Source organism: Mytilus galloprovincialis, chromosome 3, assembly GCF_965363235.1.
Source record: "Mytilus galloprovincialis chromosome 3, xbMytGall1.hap1.1, whole genome shotgun sequence".
NCBI lineage: Eukaryota > Metazoa > Mollusca > Bivalvia > Mytilida > Mytilidae > Mytilus > Mytilus galloprovincialis.
Window position 1 is genome coordinate 83,775,918 of NC_134840.1, and position 21,415 is coordinate 83,797,332.

The window sequence follows — 21,415 nt, forward strand, 5'->3', positions numbered from 1 at the left end:
AAGGCCAAAACAGGTCAACATAAAAAGGTATTGCCCCCCCCTCCTCTTGAAATGTGTCGCCTTCTTTACCTTTACTAGCTATTGATACCATGTTAAAATCCTTTAAAAAAGCTTACTACAACTATTACATAAACTTAATATCATGATCTGAGAAAATGAGGTCAATGTCATACAAACCAAACAAGAAATACATGTACACCTTACAATCATTAAATACACTAATTATACTTGACTTATTGCTTATAGTTTCAAAGAAATTGACTTTACCAAGAAAACTAAACATTGACTAACGAACCATGCCAGACAGACAGACATGTACAACTTTCAATCCTTTCATACAACAACATATTGTTTACCTATTGCTTATAGTTTAAAAATAATAGACAGAAACACCAAAACTCATCACTGAGAAATAAACTGTGAAAATGAAGTCAAGGTCAAATAAAACCTACGAGACTGACATATACATCATAAAATATTTCCATATTCCAAATATGGCCAATTGACCTATTGTATACAGTTTCAGAAAAATAGAAAAAAAAACCAAAACTGAAAAACTTATATTTGAACACTGGAAATGAGGTCAAGGTCATATGACACCTGCCAGTTGGACATGTACGCCTTATAATCATTCTATACACCAAATATAGTAGACAGTATAAGAAAAACAGACCAAAACAGAAAAACTTATCTATAACTATAATTAGGTCAGATGAGATATGGACTTGACCACCATAACTTAACAATGTTCACTGATCCATGGAATGGGGTTGAGGTCAAGTGAAAACTGTGTGACAGCATAAAGACCTTGCAAGGTAAGCACATTCCAAATATAGTTATCCTATTTCTCGTAATAAGAGAGAAATTAAAATTACAAAATATCTCAACTTTTTTTCAAGTAGTCAATGAACCATGAAATTTGAGGTCAAGGACAACAGACATGTGACAGACGGAAACTTCACAACATAAGGCATCTAAATACAAAAGTATGAAGCATCCAGGCCTTACTTTCTAACAAAAAATCTTTTTATGAGTTAGCAAACCCCGCCGCTGTAACTGCCGGATCACTATCCCTACAAATGTATGTCAAGCTTTCTGTGACAAAAGTCACAGGCTTGACAAACAACAAATTCTGCCACAAAAATATCAATTAATTTGCCTTTTTTCACAGCCACTCTATAGAGAGTGTGTCTTCCCAGTAAGACATCTTTTGTTTAACAAAGTAAAGAAACTCTTAAAGAAAGTGAAGTTTAAATCAAGTTTAATTGCATTACTAATTAAGATAAATCTTAAGTCCAGCACTTTGTTCTTAGCAGCATGAAGCATCAAGGAATCTTAAGAGTATCAGAGATTCATTCCATCAACAACTTTCAACCTAAAATCTGATTTGTTAGCTATCTAGTACACTATCTAACCAATCTTCTAAATCATTTTCTGAAAATAAAGAAAATCAACATGAGTTATCTCCCTTCTTGCTAGTGAATAAATTACCTATAGTTTAGTTGCAATGTTTTATTCTATTGTACATGTACTTTTAAACTTTTTTTGTGTTCTTTTATACTGTTTAATACTATTTTCACCATGTATACTATGTTATTGTGGTCAGTTACCTTTTTTGCAAAGAAATCAGCCTTCATTATAAATTAAAATAGCTTTTAACTGACATATTATTGTCTGAACATGTTTTTTCCTTGCACAGTAAATTTTAAATGTTCATATAATGAAGATACCAATTTTAGAGGTAATCTTTTAAAAATGATATTATTTCTGTAACATAAGAGGAAGTACAAAAACTGATTTAAGGATGGATCAGCACATCTGCTATTAATGCAGACAACTAAACCTCACATTTTTGCACATTTTTCATGTTCAGGACATTATTATAGATTTTTTAATTAATAGTCAGACTGCATAAACCTTAGGTACTTCATCTTTTTTTTTTACTGTTTTTCATTCATAGTTTGCATGTACTGTAGTTTGACTATTTTAGGTTATTCCTTTTTATTTGATTCTAATAATGATTGTTGGTTGCTTAATTTCTACCGGCAAATAATTCATGCATATTTAGAAAGATTTTATTTTAATTAATTTTTTCTATGAAAATCAGAAATTACTACATGGTTGTCATTTTATATAAAATACTTTTTTTAAATTTTATTGTTATCTCAACCTTGCTATGGTAGAGAACGTTGGTCATTTGACTAGCCTTGAGGCTCCCACAGGGTACCCCCATCAGGTCGCAAGGTCGCTTTTAAATTCGTCAAGAGGTCGTTTTTAAGGGAAATGTACAGGTCGCAGGTCATTTTTCCCAACACAGAGGACGGAAGTCGGTCGGAGGTCGTTTTTTCAAATTTCACAGGTCGCAGGTCGTTTTTAGAAGGCCCATAGATCGCAGGTTGTTTCTGACCCTGCGGAAGCCTCAGCCTTACTTCCTAGCCAAACCTCCTCATCGAGTCAGTACAGCCAGGTATAATACAATCTACTTGATCACTTTTCAGTCCTGAATAAGACTGAATAACTGCACACATGCATGTTCTTTAAACAACAAAAAATATTAGATTGTTAATTAACTGGTGATTCCGGCTATACTTTTATGTAAACTTAAATTTTTGATGAATTTGATTTTTTTTTCAATAAATTTTGTGGCAATATAAATATTTCTCCCCCATTTGTCAAGAAATGATGCTATCCCAAATGCATCATTCTAACATCAAATAAACCAAAACATGTCCTTGTATTCTGCCTGGTTTTACTGTCGAGCAGTGAGCCAGGATCTCGGGCTATCATTTGTCTATCTATCCAGGAATGGTAATGTTTTCACCTAATGACTAATGTATACCATGTGTAATGGTTCTGTAGCATACCTTGTGTATCAGCAGCGGATTTCATTTTAGACTTTGAAGTTTCTTGTTTCACTTTTGGTTTTTGTTTCTCTTGGTTTCCTGTGAAAAAAAACCCATATATTTACTTGAAGAAAAATAGAAGGGGGATCATGTGCAAGGGAAATAACCCTACTAGAAATATTGATATTACTATCACATATCAAATTGAATTAATGTGACTTAATAAGGTAACTTACAATTTGGAACTAATTCAAAGAACAAAATGTAATTGTAAAAAACATAGTTTAGTGTACTTTTATTTTCACATATTAATATGGCTGTCAGATATTAATTGCTAAAAATTAATAGCAATTTTTAAGAAAAAGATGAGTTTTCAGAGACAAATTCAAATTAATAATTGCTCCACTTCTAGGAAAATCAAATTGAAGCTTTTCAAAATAACCTTAAACCACAAATATGTGTATTGGCACAGTTTATTTATTACAAAAGCAACTCAAGAAAGTGAATTAATAGATAAATTCTTATCAACAGTCATAATAGAAAGCCAAATATAATGTCAGTTCTTCACATAACCGTACAATATATGGCTGACATATATATACAACTTAAAATATCTGACACAGGAGTTTTCACACAAACTAAAATAGGAATTTTTAGAAGTGATGGTAAACTTTTTTCTACTCGATTCATTTATATAGAGTTGCAAGGTTCTATTATATAAATATCAATCAAAATCACAGTTTGAAGAACTTTTTTTACCTGAAGAAAGCAAATCATCTAAATCATTCTCTAGAGATGAAACAGTTTCAGTCTCTGGTTTCTTTGGCACTGATTGTTTGTTTACATCTGATGAGGGGTCTAATACCACCGAATCTAATAATTCATCTAAAGCCTTAGATTCTAATGTTAATGAATCATTGGACCTTCTTCCTGTCTTTTTTACTATATTGTTTTCAATTGTCTTTTTATCTTCAGAAGATGACACTAAATTTGAAGATTTATTTTCAAGTTTTTCAGTATATTTTCTCTGGTTTTCTGTTGATCGTCTGTCAAATTCTTCTATCTGTTCAGCCTATTGTAATACAAAATAAATATTAAAGTATATCTTTTTTTAAAACAGGTTTATCCATCTATCACAGAAACACACAGGTACTGCAATAGTTGAAGGATTGATCAAGATATATTTATTATTTTAATCCATCAAAATGGACAAATTATATATAAAAGACTACCACTGCATTTGTTTGGAACCTGTTGTTCAGTAGTTTTTGTTTATATTTGTTTGTATGAATGGTTTTACACTAGTCATTTTTTGGGCACTTTAGCTCTGTTTTGAAGGCCATACTTTGACTTATAATGGTTTACTTTTTACAAACTGTGACTTAGATGGAGAGTTGTCTCATTGGCACTCATACCACAACTTCTTATATCTAACCTAATTAAAGTAATTTATTTCAGGCCAATTACCGATTGAACATCCAGTTTTGTTATAAAAAATATAGTCTAAAAAGAAATGGCTGAACAGTAAAAAAAAATTGTTATTGTAGTTTCATATATAAAAAATTCAACACAGCACAAAAAAACCCAAACTTGTGTCAACATTTCTGGACAGCATAAATTTAATTCTAAGAGAATCTAAATTTTTACTTACTGTAAATAAATCTTTGTTCAATCTGAGAACTTTGTACAAAGGGACACAACCCAAACTGGATGAGAGATCTTGTAAATCTAATGAAAGATTATCTGATTGGTTCGACTCAACCCAGTCTTCTTCTTCTTTAAATCTGAACTGTGATGTAGAACTACCTGGAATACAAAGGAAACAAATTCACATGTAAGAAGAAAATTATCTACTAATTTGCACAAAGGCCTTTTTTCTCAGTATGATCTTGAATTCCATGTTTTTGGAGTCAAATGCATTCTCTGTAATATTTTCAAAAGCATTCACCAAAACTTTGTGATTGGTTTAAAACACTCTTAACATCTGAAATTCAACCAATGGTGTAATATTATTTTCATTTAGGTGTATGAACAATGAGATTTATTATTACCCACAATCCTTTAGATTCTGAAAAGGCGAATTGACAAGAAGGGAAATTAAATATAACTATTGAACAACCTGTACTCGTATGAATTTACATAGGTTTTTAACCTGACAATGTTTCACATTGCATACCTTTTGATGCCACTTTATTTTAATATTTTAAGCCTTGACCAAATTTTTTAGTTATCTCTTTTACAATTTTTGAATTTATCACATTTTGAGTCTGCACCAAGTGATCAGGTTTATAAACCATGTGATGATCATATTTGATTGTATGTCTATTTTTCAGGAGACATGTGTTAGAGGTCTGTTTTATCTAATATGATGTAACTGTACAATATTTTTGGAAGTTTCTGGCCTCTTTTTATGTATATGGCACACATTTTTTTACAATAACCCTAAGCATGACTTTCTTTTTTTGGAACATGTATATAACAATATTGTTGCATTAAATAGATATATACCTCTTGTTTTAAAATTGACAACTTTGGCCTATTTGTTCCTTAATATGATTTTTAGTATGTTTTATATATCAGCAGAAATTAATCATTTTAAATTCCTGCATATTGACCTAATTTAACACTGTGTGTAATGGTTCAATAATTTGACTAATTTTGTTCATTGCATGTCTTGATTGTCAACACAACATTTTTTAATATATAATGCTTTTGTATATACCAGCAGATTGTAGTAATTTTGAGAAGTTATCCCCCCTTGATAACATTGTAGCTTCTTCATCTAGAGGGAGTTCATATCTATCCCAGTTACTGACTAATTTACGTCTTTGAAAACTAGATTTGGTGGTAGCAAGCCCATCATTTTCATCACTACTCTGTAATTGAAAAATAAATGTATATAGAATTTTAATGCATGTCTTGTCTGTTGTTAAATATTGAATAAAAAAATTGAAATATTTATTTACAAGTAACATCAATTAACCTACATTTTGAACTTTCATGTATCATTGTTCTTACTTTAAGTTTCTCCTTTGAAATGTTTTACATTTGTCATTTCAGGGCCTTTAATTGCTGACTATGAGTTTTACTCATTGTTCAAGGCTGTACAGGGATTGCTTATAATTTCTGCATTTGGTCAATTGTGGAGAGTACTTGTTGTCTCATTGACAATCATACCACATCTTCATATTTTTATATTATAGCTGAACAGTGGTACATAGATTAAAAGAAAAATGAAAACAAACATAAAACCAATATTTTATTTTCCAACATAAGATCCTTAATTTAAAAGGTTATTATCTAATCATAAGTATATACTAGTGTATGTACTGAATTGTTTAAAATTTAATTTATTGTCATCAAATAGCCATAGTTTTCTACCTTGGATAACAATGTATTAACAACAATATATGCAAATGTATATAGCTTTTAAGATGCTTTGGTTCTGATTCTACAATTAATTTTTTTTCTCTCTCTCTCTTCTTATTATTCACCTTCTAAATTCTTTTTATTTAATGAATGGCTATTATCTATTTTGAATTTATTGAACCATAAAACTAATTTTTGACTCTTCACATTGAATAATCCGCGAAGCGGATTATGTAAAATGTGAAGAGTCAAAAATTAGTTTTATGGTTCAATAAAATCAAAATAAATTATTGCCATTCGTTATAAATAAATTTCTATCAAAAATAAGGCTCAAAGAACTTTTTATACTATGTATATTAACAATAACAAGTTAACGTACACACATGTTGGCGTATGAATACACAACGTCAGAGTGGGCGTGTCGCCATCAAAATTGACAACATAAAACTAATAATTTTAACCAATCAGAAGTCAGTAAAAACGCCAAATTTATTTATATTATTATAATTCTTTAATGTATCAATATGTGTACTACTCACTGTCGTTTTTCTTCAGGTGCAATAATTTAGTAAAAATAAGTACATGATATCAAACATGTTGTTTTAAAATCAAATTTATTATTTTAAATAGCTGACTGGAGACGATTTAATTTAATGTGAGACCTCTAAATCAATGCTGGAGCTTATCACCTAGAATATTAAAACTTTTCTCATAATTTATTTTTTCATATTTTTGTGAGTTAACTATTTGAAACATCATTCCAGTCAGCTAAGGGGTATTTTTGAAAAAAAATAATTCTGTTTTGTCATTATGTTTGTGTATGTGTTGCTTTGTTTGAATGTAATATATTGTACCTTGTTTTGTGGAGAGGGCTTACATAGGCTATGCCTGTTGCCCAATCCAATTCAATTTATTTGAATGAAATATAGTTTAAACTAAATTCTACAATGAACAAACAGTGAAATAAGTCTAGAATGCGTGTTCTTATGCCTCCACTATCCTCTTTGAACAATCTGAATGTAACATTTCTAAAAGTTAAAGATTTGTGAAGAGAACTTATCATGCAGTAAAATGGTGTTTTTCTAAAAGCTTGATTGTATATTCAATAAGAACAACCACACTATGAACTTCTGTGTATCGGAAAACAGGAACAGGTGTCTGGGAGATCTAAAGGTGTAATACCACCAAATCATGGTACGTCACATCCGGTTGCATACGAAAGTAGGCCTAAAAAAATATTCCCTTGAATTTGACAGTTGTAGAAAATTAACCCTGCATTTCAATGCACTTAAATTTTTCTGAGTCGTAAATATGTATGTTGGGTGTCTGAAAGCATCATTCTTTTTTTATTTGATGGTCTTATAAAATATTTTGGAACGTTAAGGTTACATAGCTACCAAAGCAGGTAACCAGTAAATAACAGTGTAAAAATTGGGTTGTCTACCCTCGGCGGTGGTTACTTTCTTATATGCAATGAAATGTAGTGTGAAATTTTCACTGTATGACTGGAAAGGATTGAACTTTACACATGCAAAGTATTTCTTTGGTTGAAATAAAGGTAAAAACTGTACGATTTTTTTAAAAGTGCCAATTTAACAAAGACTAATAGGGAAAAATCAATGGTGGTATTACACCTATTTAGGGAAACTAAATGTGCACTCGTGACCCTATTGTACTTTCATTTTTAAAAGTTATTAATAAACCAGTTCATACATTGTAAACATGGACTATTCGGAATGGATTTAGACACAGAAAGTACGTTTGAGGTAAAATTGCATTGAAATGGGGGTTTACGGGTGTTTTCTTAGTCAAATGGGTGGACAGACGAAGCTGTATTTAGATTACTGTGTTAAATTTTAAATTACCCTTACAGTTTTTGTTTTGTTTATACAACATGTGAATTTTTTATTTCAGGGTTAACCATGTTCTGAAGAGCATTCTGTTGAAAAATCTTATATGTGAATTGGTCTGCAGATGACACTTCAGCATTAAAGTATGTATCAACTATCATCATGTTTTTTTTTGTTTTGGCCGCAAAAGTTTACAATTTGCACAGACAATAACTCATCTAAACACTTATTTGTCCTGGATTTATACACATCAGAATCCAGTCTCACATACTTAAACTTCATAATTCTTACCAATTATTTTTTGTACCAGCATTCCAAGGGACATAACCCTTTTTAAAAACATTTTGAGGTATTTTTTTTATTACTTTTTCTCCCCATTTTCTAATGTAAAATACAAGAAAGTGGACTTTTTGTGTAAATCTATTAGAAATATACTGTCATGAGTAAATAAAAAGACTTCGATACAAGTAGCAATAAATGATTGACTGAAAGGGAACCGTTGTTTCTCACACTAGGGGAACAGACCAAAAACTCAAGTTACACATAAGGGCTTATAGAAACTTCCGTGTAGACTGTTAACATTTATAGAGACAGTTCTTTCAGCTAAAACACTTTAATTATTGATTAAACATTACATTTATTTCATTTTTGTGGGAAAATAATCACATTTGTTTTATTTTTTAGACAAAAGATATCAAGTTTTGATGAAAAAGGAAGGAAGGAGGAAAATGGACCAAAACAGACCAAAACAGACCTTCAAATGAACTCTAAAAGGTGCAATAAAATTGTTTATCATCTTAAGGTTGTCTTTTGTATTCTATTTAATTGTTTGAATGCATATATCATGAGTTTATGATCAGATATTAGTCAACACTGCATTTTATAATGATACACTGAAATTAGGATTTTTCGAAGAAATTGGACTGAAATTGCCGTAGGATATGGCCTTACATTATAGTGATTTTCTCTGAAACTATAGTTCTGACTGAGACAAAACTTGACAGTTATGCTTGAAATAACTTGCAATTGGAGGGGAAAAAATTGCATTAAGTTTATTTGACATTTAGGTGTTCTTTAGGTGTAATACCACCAAATCATGGTACGTCACATCCGGTTGCATACGAATGTAGGCCTAAAAAAATATTCCCTTGAATTTGACAGTTGTAGAAAATTAACCCTGCATTTCAATGCACTTAAATTTTTCTGAGTCGTAAATATGTATGTTGGGTGTCTGAAAGCATCATTCTTTTTTTATTTGATGGTCTTATAAAATATTTTGGAACGTTAAGGTTACATAGCTACCAAAGCAGGTAACCAGTAAATAACAGTGTAAAAATTGGGTTGTCTACCCTCGGCGGTGGTTACTTTCTTATATGCAATGAAATGTAGTGTGAAATTTTCACTTTATGACTGGAAAGGATTGAACTTTACACATGCAAAGTATTTCTTTGGTTGAAATAAAGGTAAAAACTGTACGATTTTTTTAAAAGTGCCAATTTAACAAAGACTAATAGGGAAAAATCAATGGTGGTATTACACCTAAAGGCTAGTTCACATTATAATGTTGAGATGTTGGATTTCCAAATCCCCAAACGTTTGACCTATGACCTTACCTCACTACTATCAGATAAGTTTCCTCTATTATTAAACTTGTTTGTAGATTTTGTTTGTTCCCCCTTTGAAGCATCAGACCTGTATGGTTGTTTTGAACCTTCAGGTTTCCCATATTTTTTATCTTTAGCATCTTTATTTTTCTCAGTCATCCCATGTTTCTTTTTATACTGTGTATTCTTTTTCTGTTTGTGTTGGTCAGGTCTCATTTTGGGGATTTACTATGGAATCTAAAATAGTTAATATATATCATATCACAAGTTGAAATGTCTTAGGATGGTTAAACAGTAAAAACAAAACAATGACTCTCCTGTTCAACCTCATACCTGTCAACTGACCCGTATTCTGCGTGTGTGACCCAAGATTTTGAAGGATCACCTGGGACACACGCCGGGTCATTGAATAACCTGGGAATTCTGAATATGACCCGTTTTCACCTGGATTTCTTAGCCTTCATATTGATTTCATAAGTGATTTTCCTATGAAATACCGGCAAATTTGTAATTCTTCCATGAACAGGAAGTTCAGCTACATGTAGCTGTGTAAACTGTCAAATTAAGTGACCCATTAAGTGCAATGTTTCACCTGACAGCTTTAGTGTCAAACACACTGTTAATTAACACCATTTACTCAGCTTTAGGTTGTAAATAAATTTCACTGTTGTTTTACAAACATTTTTCCACTTGAGTTACTTCCCCTTTTCACGGGTTTCATTATCTTTCATGTTGACTGGTACTTTCCACGTTTCTAGGTGGTACTTTTCAATTTATTCCATGAATATCTTATATAAAAATTTCTACATTTAGGCGGTACTTGTCAATAACATAGGAGGATAAAAGTACCGGGTACCGCCTCCTAATGAATGGCCTGCCTTTTTTGTCACCATCCACATTTACTCCTTATATTTATGTTTTTGGGGGTAAAAAAGATTAAATTTAAAACAAATAGAATTCAAATACATATTGAAATATAACTTTACCATGTTTACATCATTTTCATACCTTTATACAATTATTAAAAAAGATGATTTTTTTTTAATTTTTATTCAAACTTCCTTTAAATGTTTAACTGTATTTTATTATGCTCTCATTTCAAATATTTTTGAAAACATAAAGTGTAAAGGACTCAAATTTTTAACACTTAATCTATTCTAGTATATGAGCTTGAAATATATCACAAAAATACAAGCAGAGACATAATTATCAATAAGTGAACAACATAACTTAAGGTAGTGCTAAACAAATTTATCAAAATCTTTAAAAAGTGCAATGAAATAATAATTAATAAGATTTAAAATAACTTAACCAAATGAACATGTTTTGAAAACTTAAATTATAAGAAAAATGTCCCCTAAATACTGAAATTCAGCTCGAAAAAGTTTGTAGGCATTAAGACCTGAGATTTTATTCTTCAATGCAGGTCAAGACCTGCATTTTCATTGTCACAGGTTGAAAGGTATGCAACCTGTGTGGTAATTTTTAATACACAGTGTTTCAAAATACTGTTTCCTAGAATCAAAGTGCTTGTGAGCATTAAGGTGGTACCTAACACTACAGGGAGATAACTGTAAAATCAGCTAAACATTTTAATTACATTGTGATTTTAAGGGAATATTAAGTGACTTAGTCTCTCAATGATCAAAATTAACTTGTTTGTCAAACTGCTATATAACCAGTGTAATTTTTCTGATAAAATTTTATTTTGGAAATTTTTATATTTTTGTCAAAGGGTCAAAGTTAATACCCTGTCAAAATTTTATGAAAATTAAACTGTCAAAGGGTTAAAGTAAATACTTTGTCAAAATTTTATGAAAATTAAAAGAGCCAAATTAATTTTAGTGCAGGTGTTGGGTACCACCTTAAGTCATTTATTATGGACAAAGGAAGATAACTCTAATCATGCACAAAAATGTAGTTTTATATATATATATATATATATATATATATATATACATGTTTCCCACCTACATGTACATGTATCCTGTTTTGGAAGTTTTTGTGCCCCCTATCTTGCTTTTAAGTTTTGTTTTTATCCTTTTTTGTGTAAAGATAGAGATGTTGAATCTTCTTTGTACTGTTGAACTCTTGCTTTTCTAACAACTTTATTTTTGTTGTTGAATAAATCTGAATCATGTTTTAGTTAGTGAATCATTGTTTCAAAAATTAAATACAGTGAGATCAAAGGGCTAAGCTGCTAAAAGCAATTATCATTCGTGTTTTTCATTCAAATTCTTCAATGTTTTACTCATAAATGTACCTGGCTGCAGTATTTACTTCAAAGGAAAATAAAACAACAATCATGATTTTCATACACACAACAATAATACCAAATATAATGTGTATAAATACCAACTAACAGTAATAATCTGATGTTCAGTGGTTGTGGACTGTTTATGTGGTTCATAAATGTTTCTCATTTTTATATAGTTAAAATAGTTAGATTAGACAGTTGGTTTCCCCATTTGAATGGTTTGACACTAGAACTTATTGGGGCCCTTTATAGCTTGCTGTTAGGTCTGAGCTTAAGCTCCGTCTTGAAGACGGTCCGTTCCTTGACCTATAATGGTTTACTTTTAAAAATTGTGACTTGGATGGAGAGTTGTCTCATTGGCACTCATATGATACATGTACCACATCTTCGTATATCAAAATAAAATTTAATAATTAATCATCAATTAGACAAAAATAAACAACATTTCATATGTTAAATCCCCAATTTTATTCTAGAAAATATATATACATTTTAGGGTTTAATTTTAAACATGTAAAAACCAGGTGCTCTGCAGGGCGCAGCTTTATATGATCACAGAGGTCGAACCCTGAACAGTTGGGGCAAGTACATGTATGGACACAAAATTCAAGCTTGATACAGCTCTGAATTTGGATTGCGATCAAATTTTTTACATAATATGAGTTTCTGACACTAAACAAATGTCAAGATCTTACAAATTTATTGTGCAATTAAAGATTTATTCTTTTAACTTTTCAAAAATTTGGAATTTGAGAAATTTGAAGAAAAAAAAAATTGAAAACAACTACCACCTCCCTTTTTTTGGCAATTAGTCCAAAACCTGACATTTCTTTATACATAATATACAAGTAGTGTAAAGGAGGCAAATCGGAACATACCCAACATTGTAAGTTCAATGTTTTAGAACTACCTCCCTTACACTGCTTTTAAATTGTCTTAATTGTCCATTGACCAGAAATACCTAGTTTTTCCCCTTTTTCGCCCTTAATTCCAAAACATTTTGAGCCATAGCCCCCCAAAGTCAATACTAACCATCCCTTCATGGTATGAAAACTACAAAAATGATTATTTTGGGCCCCCCTTTTGGCCCCAATTCCTAAACTATTGGGACCATGATAACCCCTAAAATAAATCCCAACCTTCCTTCAGTGGTATTGAACCTTCATGTAAAAATTTATAAAGATCCATACACTTAAACACAAGTTATTGTCGTACACTAGAAAATGTCCCTTATTTCTACATATTCGGGGAAATTAACCCCAAACTGTATCCAAGTTATATGGAAAATTGTGGTACAGTGTCAAAGAGATCCATACAGTTACACACAAGTTATTGTCTTGAAACTAGAAAAATGCTTGTTTTTGGCCCTTTATTGGCTCTCAATTCCTAGACTGCAGTGGCGGATCCAGGGGGGGGGGTTCCGGGGGTGCGCACCCCCCCTTTATTTTTGCCGATCAATGCATTTGTATCGGGACATATGTTTTGCACCCCCCCTTTGCCCTGGGTTAGCCTGGGTTAGCACCCCCCCTTTCGAAAATTCCTGCATCCGCCCCTGGACTGTTTGTCCAATAACCCCTTAAAATAAATCCCAACCTTCTACTTATGGTATGAAACATTGTGGTACAATTTCAAAACAATTGAAATACTAATACACAACTTTTTGTCCTGAAACTAGATAAATGCTGTTTTTGGCTGCTCTGGACCCCTAATTCCTTAACCTATGGGACCATAACCCCCAAAATCAATCAAAAGGTTCCATTTGTGGTTATAAACATTTTGTTAAAATATTATTGATTTCTTTTCACTTATTCAAAAATTATTATTCGGAAACAATCCGTCTTCAGACAACGCTGACGACGACGATATGATACCAATATACGACCAAAAAGTTATATAAAAATATCTAAATAATAATTCAACTGGAATTTGGATTAAAATTGGATTTAAGCTTGAAGCTAATGAATATAACAAATTCTAAGACATGTTTTGACAATATTAAACTACACTGATAGATGTGTAATTCTTTAGAAAAATATTCTTCAAATATGTGCTGATTTGTACTAAAAAGGGGTTTTACTTTTTACAACTGTACAACAAAATTTATCACTTGAAAAATGTGTACCCCACATTAAATGCGATAGTTATTACATTGAGGGATTGTTCCCAACCTGAAATGACACTTCACATGAGTGTTATCCCAATCTGATGCATCTGATGTACTGTGCTAACTGTTTTTCATGTAACAATGTATAATTACAGACATTACAAGTAGAATTTTCAACTTACTTTTTTTAGTGGCAAAGGGCACCTGTAAGGTAAATATAATTATAGGAATGAAGAACTAAGACTTAATGGCAACAACAATATGATCTGTTAATCAAAAAAAGAGATGAGTGGCCACAAATCGATAAATTTAGACTTGAAAAAAGTTTTTATCGATGTATAGATTTCAATAAGAACCTTATAAACTAACAAGTTCATTAAAATACATTTGAAATTTTGTTTCGTTTTGCAAAATAATTTCCCTTAAAAACCGGTCAACTGGTTACCAGTCGTCGCATCGAATCCAGTCCAAGGTACGAAAATGACATTTTTCTGGGACAAGGTACGAGGAAGAAGCAGTCTTTTTCTAGGGCTCAGTTCGGTCGACGATATTACCTTAAGTCTGTAAGTTTTAAACTATTGCATTGGCTTATGAAGCAAATTGAATTATTAGGATGACAATTAGCCAAAATTCATGTATACTTTTTAGTGTTGCTGTCACAGTATACACGGGTAGATTTTTTGCGGTTCAGCAATCTTTAAAAAAAAAAATAATTAGCTATGGGATTAGATAAAAAAAAATTAGTGTATCAAGTACACAGTACAAAAAATAAAAGTTTGAATGTATGTGAAATATATTAAATGTTTTTATCTATTTTTACAAAGTAAATAATGGATGAATAATTTATAAAACAGATTTTTATTATTTTAATTATTGCCTAATTAGTATGTTAAATGTGACAACATTGATATGATAATGGTTCAATTAGGATATTATTAATTATGAAAAAAAGTAATTATAAACAATAACATTTTTCAAACATCTTTCTTTCTTTATTCTTTAATTTATCCGATATTTATATGTAAGAATAAAGAATGGTTTATGGAAAGATGTTAATTTTATCATTTATCTATGCAGTCATAAAGAAGTTATCCCTATTAAACTATTCATCCCTTTTCTTGACATACTGATTAGATTTTATGCCCACCTATCAAAGCACACATAAGGTCACTTTAAACCAGAATGCTTTGACTGAAAGATAACAATTGGAATCAATCTTTAATATTCATTAAACATATTCAATTTGCTTTTAACCCCAATTTCATGGTCCACTGAACATAGAAAATGAAAGTGCGAGTTTCAGGTTAAAGTTTTTGGTCAAGGTAGTTTTTGATGAAGTTGAAGTCCAATCAACTTGAAAGTTAGTACACATGTTCCTTATGATATTGATATGATCTTTTTAATTTTAATGCCAAATTAAATCTTGTACCCTATTTCACAGTCCATTGAACATGGAAAATGATAGTGCGAGTGAGGCATCCGTGTACTTTGGACACATTCTTGTTATTTATTATTTTTGGAAAAAGAGGGGGGGGGGGGGGTTGCTGTTTCTTTGGTGTTTTAACCTTAACTCCTTTTTATTATATTAAATCTGATGCAAAATGCTGAACATTTTGTTTTTTGGTCTGATCAATTGTCTGCACGGTTTTCCAATTCAAATACATGACAGAGCTCTATGTATGAGTGAATGCAAGAAAGAGCTTGTCCAGTACATAAATTCAGCCGTTAGTTTTCTCATTGAATTGTTTTACATTGTCATTTTGGGGCCTTTTATAGCTGACTATGGGCTTTGCTCATTGTTGAAGGCCATACAGTGATCTGCAGTTGTTAATTTCTGTGTCATTTAGTCTCTTGTGGAGAGTTGTCTCATTGGCAATCATACCACATCTTCTTATTTTTTATTTAATGTATGGGTAAAAACAAGATACTAAGAGCTCTACATACATGTATGAGTAAACAACCAGACCAAGTACATATTTGTGTAAAAAAGTCTTGATTAATAAAAAATATAATTTATACACGACCATGGAAGTAGAGCATTGCCACAACGCGACAAATTACATTGAAAAAATGCATTTTTTTTTACGCCAAATGTGATGCTATCCAAAATTTCTGGGGAGAACACTTGAGTGCTACATATAAGTAAACAAGCAGACTCCCTGTTTTAATCCTGACATGACCATGGTGACAATTTCGATGACCTTAAGTAGATCACTTCCTTTTTCTTTGATCTCTGCTGGTTAGTTGTTTCATCGACAATTATATCTCAATATCTCCTGATATTTATATCAATATTGTAACATTTGTCATTGTTTTCAATTAGCACACTTGAAAAATAATTCCTGTTTTCTCACATTCAATATTGATTCTAGAATTTCTTACATAGTATCAATCAGTAATGCATATATATATTTTGTTATTAATTTGGTTTACATGTCATTTACGTATACAAAACTGTAGCTTAGAATGAGAGGATGTTTTTTTCTATTGTATCGGTTTACACATCATAATATTTCCAATTTTTTCCAATGATGAGAAAAAAATAATGTGTAAATTCTTAACAGCCTATGTTGAAGCATGCCAACTACATGTAGATAATGTAAGTATCATTTTCATGGAGGTAATGGGTCATAATTTTAAGGATCAAAACTGTTGATAATCTTTTTTTTTTTGATTAGGCTAAAAAAAATGAGGGCAGAAGATACAAAAATAGGATATTCAACTCATAAGTCTGACAATGGCGATAATGACAAACTGGTCATTCCATGCCAAAAAATGAAAAATGACCAAAACTTAAAAGTCAACAATATTCTAAGCACAACATAGGAAACTAAAATATGAACCCTAGGACTGATTTCAGATGCTATAAAAGGGAACATTTTGTAAGCACTTATATATATTTATGTTTGTAATTGTAAGGAGATGTAAGTTATGATTGCTTATGATAGCTTAAGTTATAGTTATATATGAGACCATTATCCATCAATCCAAAGGATAAGATTGTAGGTTGCAGTCTTGTAATTGACTGCTCCATAGGCTTACATGCAAAACAGCTGATCTTTGAAAATGAAAAAATAAAAAATACTACATAGAAGAAAAAAATCATGTTCATGTCATGTATGAACTAATGTGAAATTGTGATTTAATCGAAAAAAAAAAAGTGTGTCATGCCACGAAGAATAAAAAGTTACGTAACCCTGAAGTTAAAACATTTTTTTTCTACTTTCTGTTTGCTATTTTTACTAGGCCGCACCACTTCCAGTAAACATGAAATCTTTCCACTTTCCTGTATTGATATCCCCAAAAAGAGGCAAGATTTAAAAAAAAATTATATATATGTTTCAAATCAAGCATAAGCCTATATAATCAAACGGAAAAAATTGAGTCCAGAAAAAAAATCAGAAAAAAATGGACTATTTTGTTTCCCTCCATGTTTTGACATGCACTGGAAACTGGAGTTGTAATACAAGACTGGTACCTGTAATCAACTATAAGTCTGACACTGTTTGGCCTTTGACAATGAGAAAATTATATTTTTCATTATTGTAACTTTATTTAACACATGTAATTGAGGTTAATATACTGGTACATGTATGTCTAAACATTCTTGACAATATGTTGCAGGATTATGAATGCACCTGTTAGTCAACATGTTTATTTTTCACTTACCAGTTTACATGAGTACAAGTATACATTAACTTCACAATTTAACAGCTTTGAAGAAACTTGTAACATGAGGAATTGTGTGAGAAATAAATGAAAATGAGTTTATTACAGTTGTAAGACAGAAATTTGCAGACCAAAGTCTGGGTCAGTAATTTTGATTTTTTTTTCTGTGCTTTTATGGCCCTAGCTCATTAAGCTCAATCAAGTCTTAAAAAGGCTGTCAAAGCAATTTTAGACTATATAAGGCATTGTCTCAGAATTCAAGTCTCTGTAAATTTTACATGACTCAGTTTATGAATACTAAATAAAATATAAATGGATTCATTTCTAATTTTTATGCAGTATATTCATGGAATGAGATGGAAAGCTTATTATGAACAAAAGGATTAAAGAAAGGTGAAAAAAAATGGTTTACTTTTTTAATTGTTTATGAGAATCTCTTAAAAAAATTTTGATCCCCTTCCCCTTCATGTCCCACTCGAAAACTTCACCAACAGCCAGTTATATTGTCATGAAATCAACATTAAGGCTGAAAGAGATATCTAATATGTTGATGATCAACTTGAGTAGGTTATTAACATACATGCTTCTTACATATTATCATGTCAATTTCTGTATACCATGTGTTGATTTTCACATAGCCTTAAAGAAAATCAATACACGCCTGGGGATCAAGAAAGCCTTCTGTTGTCTCTCAGTCCTATGACTATATTCATTACATGTAGGTTGAAATAACAATGTATTTAGTTCATTGTATGTTTTTCCAATAGAGAAACTTTCTTTTCAAGCACCATACTACACATCGTGTAAAAATTTGTTTGCATAGACCCTTTTGGTAGCCTAATACAATATAAGCATTATGCTCATACATTTCTTTTCATTAGAAAATTCAATATTTCAGCTTTTTGTTAACAAGGATAAATTATTATGTTCGTTTGTAAGGTTTTTTTTCAGCTTTTGTGTTCAAAGGAAGAGTTTTGAGCTTTTTATTACAAGATCGTGGATAAAGGTTTATTCTTCAGTTTAGTAGATATCTATAGCCGATAGTGAATTTTTATGCTTTGTTGGAATGAGTCTGTTTTTTTTGTCCGATATGATTTTTAATAATTCAAATTCATTGATTTCTTCTTTAGAAATTTTACAATTTGCTGAAGGCTATAAAATCAAGATAGTAAAAAACAGTTAATTTTTAAAATTGAAAGAAATTGTGTTTTATTCGGTTACCCATTTATGAATTAGAAATAAGGAGATGTGGTATGAGTGCCAATGAGACAACTCTCCATCTTAGTTACAATGTGTAAAAAAAAAACCATTTTATGTGAAAGTACGATCTTCAACATGGAGCCTTGGCTCCCATGGAAAACAATTCAAATAGGAAAACCAATGGTCTAATAAATAGTTGTATGAATTTCTCTGTGAAGTATCTCCCGTTATTTAAATGCTGTCTTATTAAAAGAAATTAAACCTTTTATTCAAATGTTAATCAAATTGGTCATCATGGTGTCACTATTGGTTAGTTATTATATTTGGAAAACTGATTAATTTTGAGTACAATAATCGCCCTCATACTTTTTTTTAACATTTTCACATTTAAAAAGTATATTGCCAGTGGATTACGAAGAGTGTAAAAATCTGTCACAAAATATACATAAACAGTTGGTATGATTAAGAATTACATGTACAAAAAGTTTATTTTATTTGGGTTATTTAATTTTATTAAGACCCTACAAGTGCAGGTACAAAATGTACTATTATAAAGTCTATCATATAAGAGGAAATAGAATGTATTTAATTTCTTGTACTATATTTTATTGCAGGTAGAAGTGAAATTGACGACTTTCTGGTCTGAATGAAAAAGATCTGATCTTGGAAAAAGCCTTGTGGTTGTGATCTTGGACTAGGCCAAAGGCAGCTAGATTACAGGGTTGATAGAGGAGATACTATTTTCTGATAGAGAGCCTACAGAATTATCATTTATTTGGGAAAGATTATGGTCAGCAAAACTACTTGTACTAACTTATAAATAGTCCAAAGCTGAATACTTTGGTCCTGTCCGTCATTTATTCCACAAATTCCGGAAGAGACCATAGAACCACAGACTAGGTGATCTAATGATAAATAAAGCTGTCCTGTAAGAAGATTGAGGACAATGGCAGATAAAACAGGTAACAATGCTATTACTATGTATTTAAGTCAAGGTCATTGAAATGGATCATGTCTATTGATAAAAATTGATCACGAAAATTTGAAACCAACTGTAACCCTTTGCACAAAGTTCCAATTATTTCAAGGATACTTTAATCATGAATATAATTATATTAAATTAACCAGTATGGCTTAAGTTGGTCATTATTCGCATAATTTTGGTCGATTAAGTTTTCGATGTTTTATTCTCATCATGTTTTCCCCAAATTTAAGATTTTATCAAGATTATAAGGATTATCAAGACTATCAGGACATTATAATGATGTCCGTATATGGTAAGTGCAGAGCATGATATGCTAATTATGCTAATTAGTAAAAAGTACATGTATATACTTAAAAGTGGATATTTTCATAGATGGTTATGGATGAGCTTTCAATGCATAAACTTTCGCGCTGGAGTCAAAGTCAGGTACATGTATCACCTTTTTTAACCAATATTGTTTCTTTCTTAAAACTATTTATGTTACGAAATTTTTACGCTTAAAATGTAATTGAGAAACACTGTTTTTGTCTAGATTCAAAGTATAAACGTAAATCCAATATAAAGATTATATTTTAGGGGTATTATTCCAAGTCACCAGTATTCATTATAAAAAAAGATCCTTGTTACGGGAAATTTTTAACGGAATCACCTTGTATAGTAAGTAGTAAGATGTAGTAACATCACTTAAGATTCTAAACCGTGTCAAAGAACTCTAACTTCAAAATAAGACCATAGAACATCAGCGGCCAAAGAATTTCCAGTTCACATCACATTTCATTGGGGCCCTTATCAAAATCTGAAGAAATTAAGGCAAGGTTTGAGAATATTTATTTCAGTCTAGTAAGTTTTGGGAACTGTCTACTATTGCCCAGGGATGTAATTTTGTTTTAAAAATTGTTAGAGGATTTTATTCATTGCTTGTGGATTACAGTCAAAATAGCATCTAACTTTTCTGATTTTAAAACATCTGCCTACAGTAGGCACCACACATTTAGAGAATAAAATGTAAATTTTAAAAAAAGTGACTCATGCTGAAAGGAAAATATGTTGTGTTGAATAACAATGTGGAGTACATAAAATTCGAAAAGGTATGGTACTATATTTTCCAATCGGAATCATTCACATGTTATACACTATTTTCTTGTTAAAGACCATTTGTTGACCTCTTTTGTTTGGTGTCATATGTGTTTTCATGTTTCATTGACTTTTACACTAAGTAATTTTATTAGACTAACAATGCTACTTCAGAACCATTCTTTTTTTATACGACTGCAAAAATTTTTATTTTTCGTCGTATATTGCTATCACGTTGGCGTCGTCGTCTGCGTCGTCGTCTTGCATCGTCCGAATACTTTTAGTTTTCGCACTCTAACTTTAGGAAAAGTGAATAGAAATCTATGAAATTTTAACACAAGGTTTATGACCATAAAAGGAAGGTTGGGATTGATTTTGGGAGTTTTGGTCCCAACATTTTAGGAACTAGGGGCCAAAAAGGGCCCAAATAAGCATTTTCTTGGTTTTCGCACTATAACTT

The 21,415-nt window shown here is 31.0% G+C and overlaps 2 protein-coding genes and 1 long non-coding RNA gene across 8 annotated transcripts in view; 2 read left to right on the forward strand and 1 right to left on the reverse strand.

Annotated features, from left to right (window-relative positions):
• Nucleotides 1–1,244: 1,244 nt before the first annotated feature.
• On the reverse strand, nucleotides 1,245–14,272 carry LOC143069172 (uncharacterized). Of its 4 annotated transcripts, none has more exons than XM_076243666.1 (7): nucleotides 14,210–14,272; nucleotides 9,676–9,903; nucleotides 5,566–5,719; nucleotides 4,495–4,649; nucleotides 3,603–3,915; nucleotides 2,865–2,942; nucleotides 1,245–1,434 (listed from the first exon to the last, which is right to left on the reverse strand). In XM_076243666.1, exons 2-7 carry the CDS (start codon nucleotides 9,880–9,882, stop codon nucleotides 1,391–1,393), a joined length of 951 nt encoding a protein of 316 aa, XP_076099781.1. In that variant the 5' UTR covers nucleotides 9,883–9,903; nucleotides 14,210–14,272; the 3' UTR covers nucleotides 1,245–1,390. The 4 variants fall into 4 exon arrangements, with proteins under 4 accessions (XP_076099781.1, XP_076099780.1, XP_076099782.1 ...); XM_076243665.1 differs by having other exon boundaries at nucleotides 14,092–14,216; XM_076243667.1 differs by lacking the exon at nucleotides 14,210–14,272 and adding an exon at nucleotides 14,190–14,207.
• On the forward strand, nucleotides 7,643–8,863 carry LOC143069173 (uncharacterized). 2 transcript variants are annotated; one of them, XR_012976337.1, is made up of 3 exons: nucleotides 7,643–7,770; nucleotides 8,127–8,205; nucleotides 8,747–8,863. It is a non-coding gene; the product is annotated as an uncharacterized LOC143069173 (long non-coding RNA). The 2 variants fall into 2 exon arrangements; XR_012976338.1 differs by lacking the exon at nucleotides 7,643–7,770 and adding an exon at nucleotides 7,785–7,978.
• Nucleotides 14,273–14,466: 194 nt separating the features above from the next.
• Nucleotides 14,467–21,415, forward strand: part of LOC143069171 (uncharacterized) — a 57,965-nt gene continuing 51,016 nt past the window's right edge. The window contains exons 1-2 of one of the 2 annotated variants that reach the window (XM_076243663.1): nucleotides 14,467–14,590; nucleotides 19,511–19,858. In XM_076243663.1, coding sequence (XP_076099778.1) covers nucleotides 19,843–19,858 — 16 coding nt within the window. In that variant the 5' untranslated portion in view covers nucleotides 14,467–14,590; nucleotides 19,511–19,842. Of the gene's footprint in view, nucleotides 14,591–19,510; nucleotides 19,859–20,142; nucleotides 20,174–21,415 lie in introns of those variants that run through there. The other variant, XM_076243662.1, reaches the window with a different exon arrangement.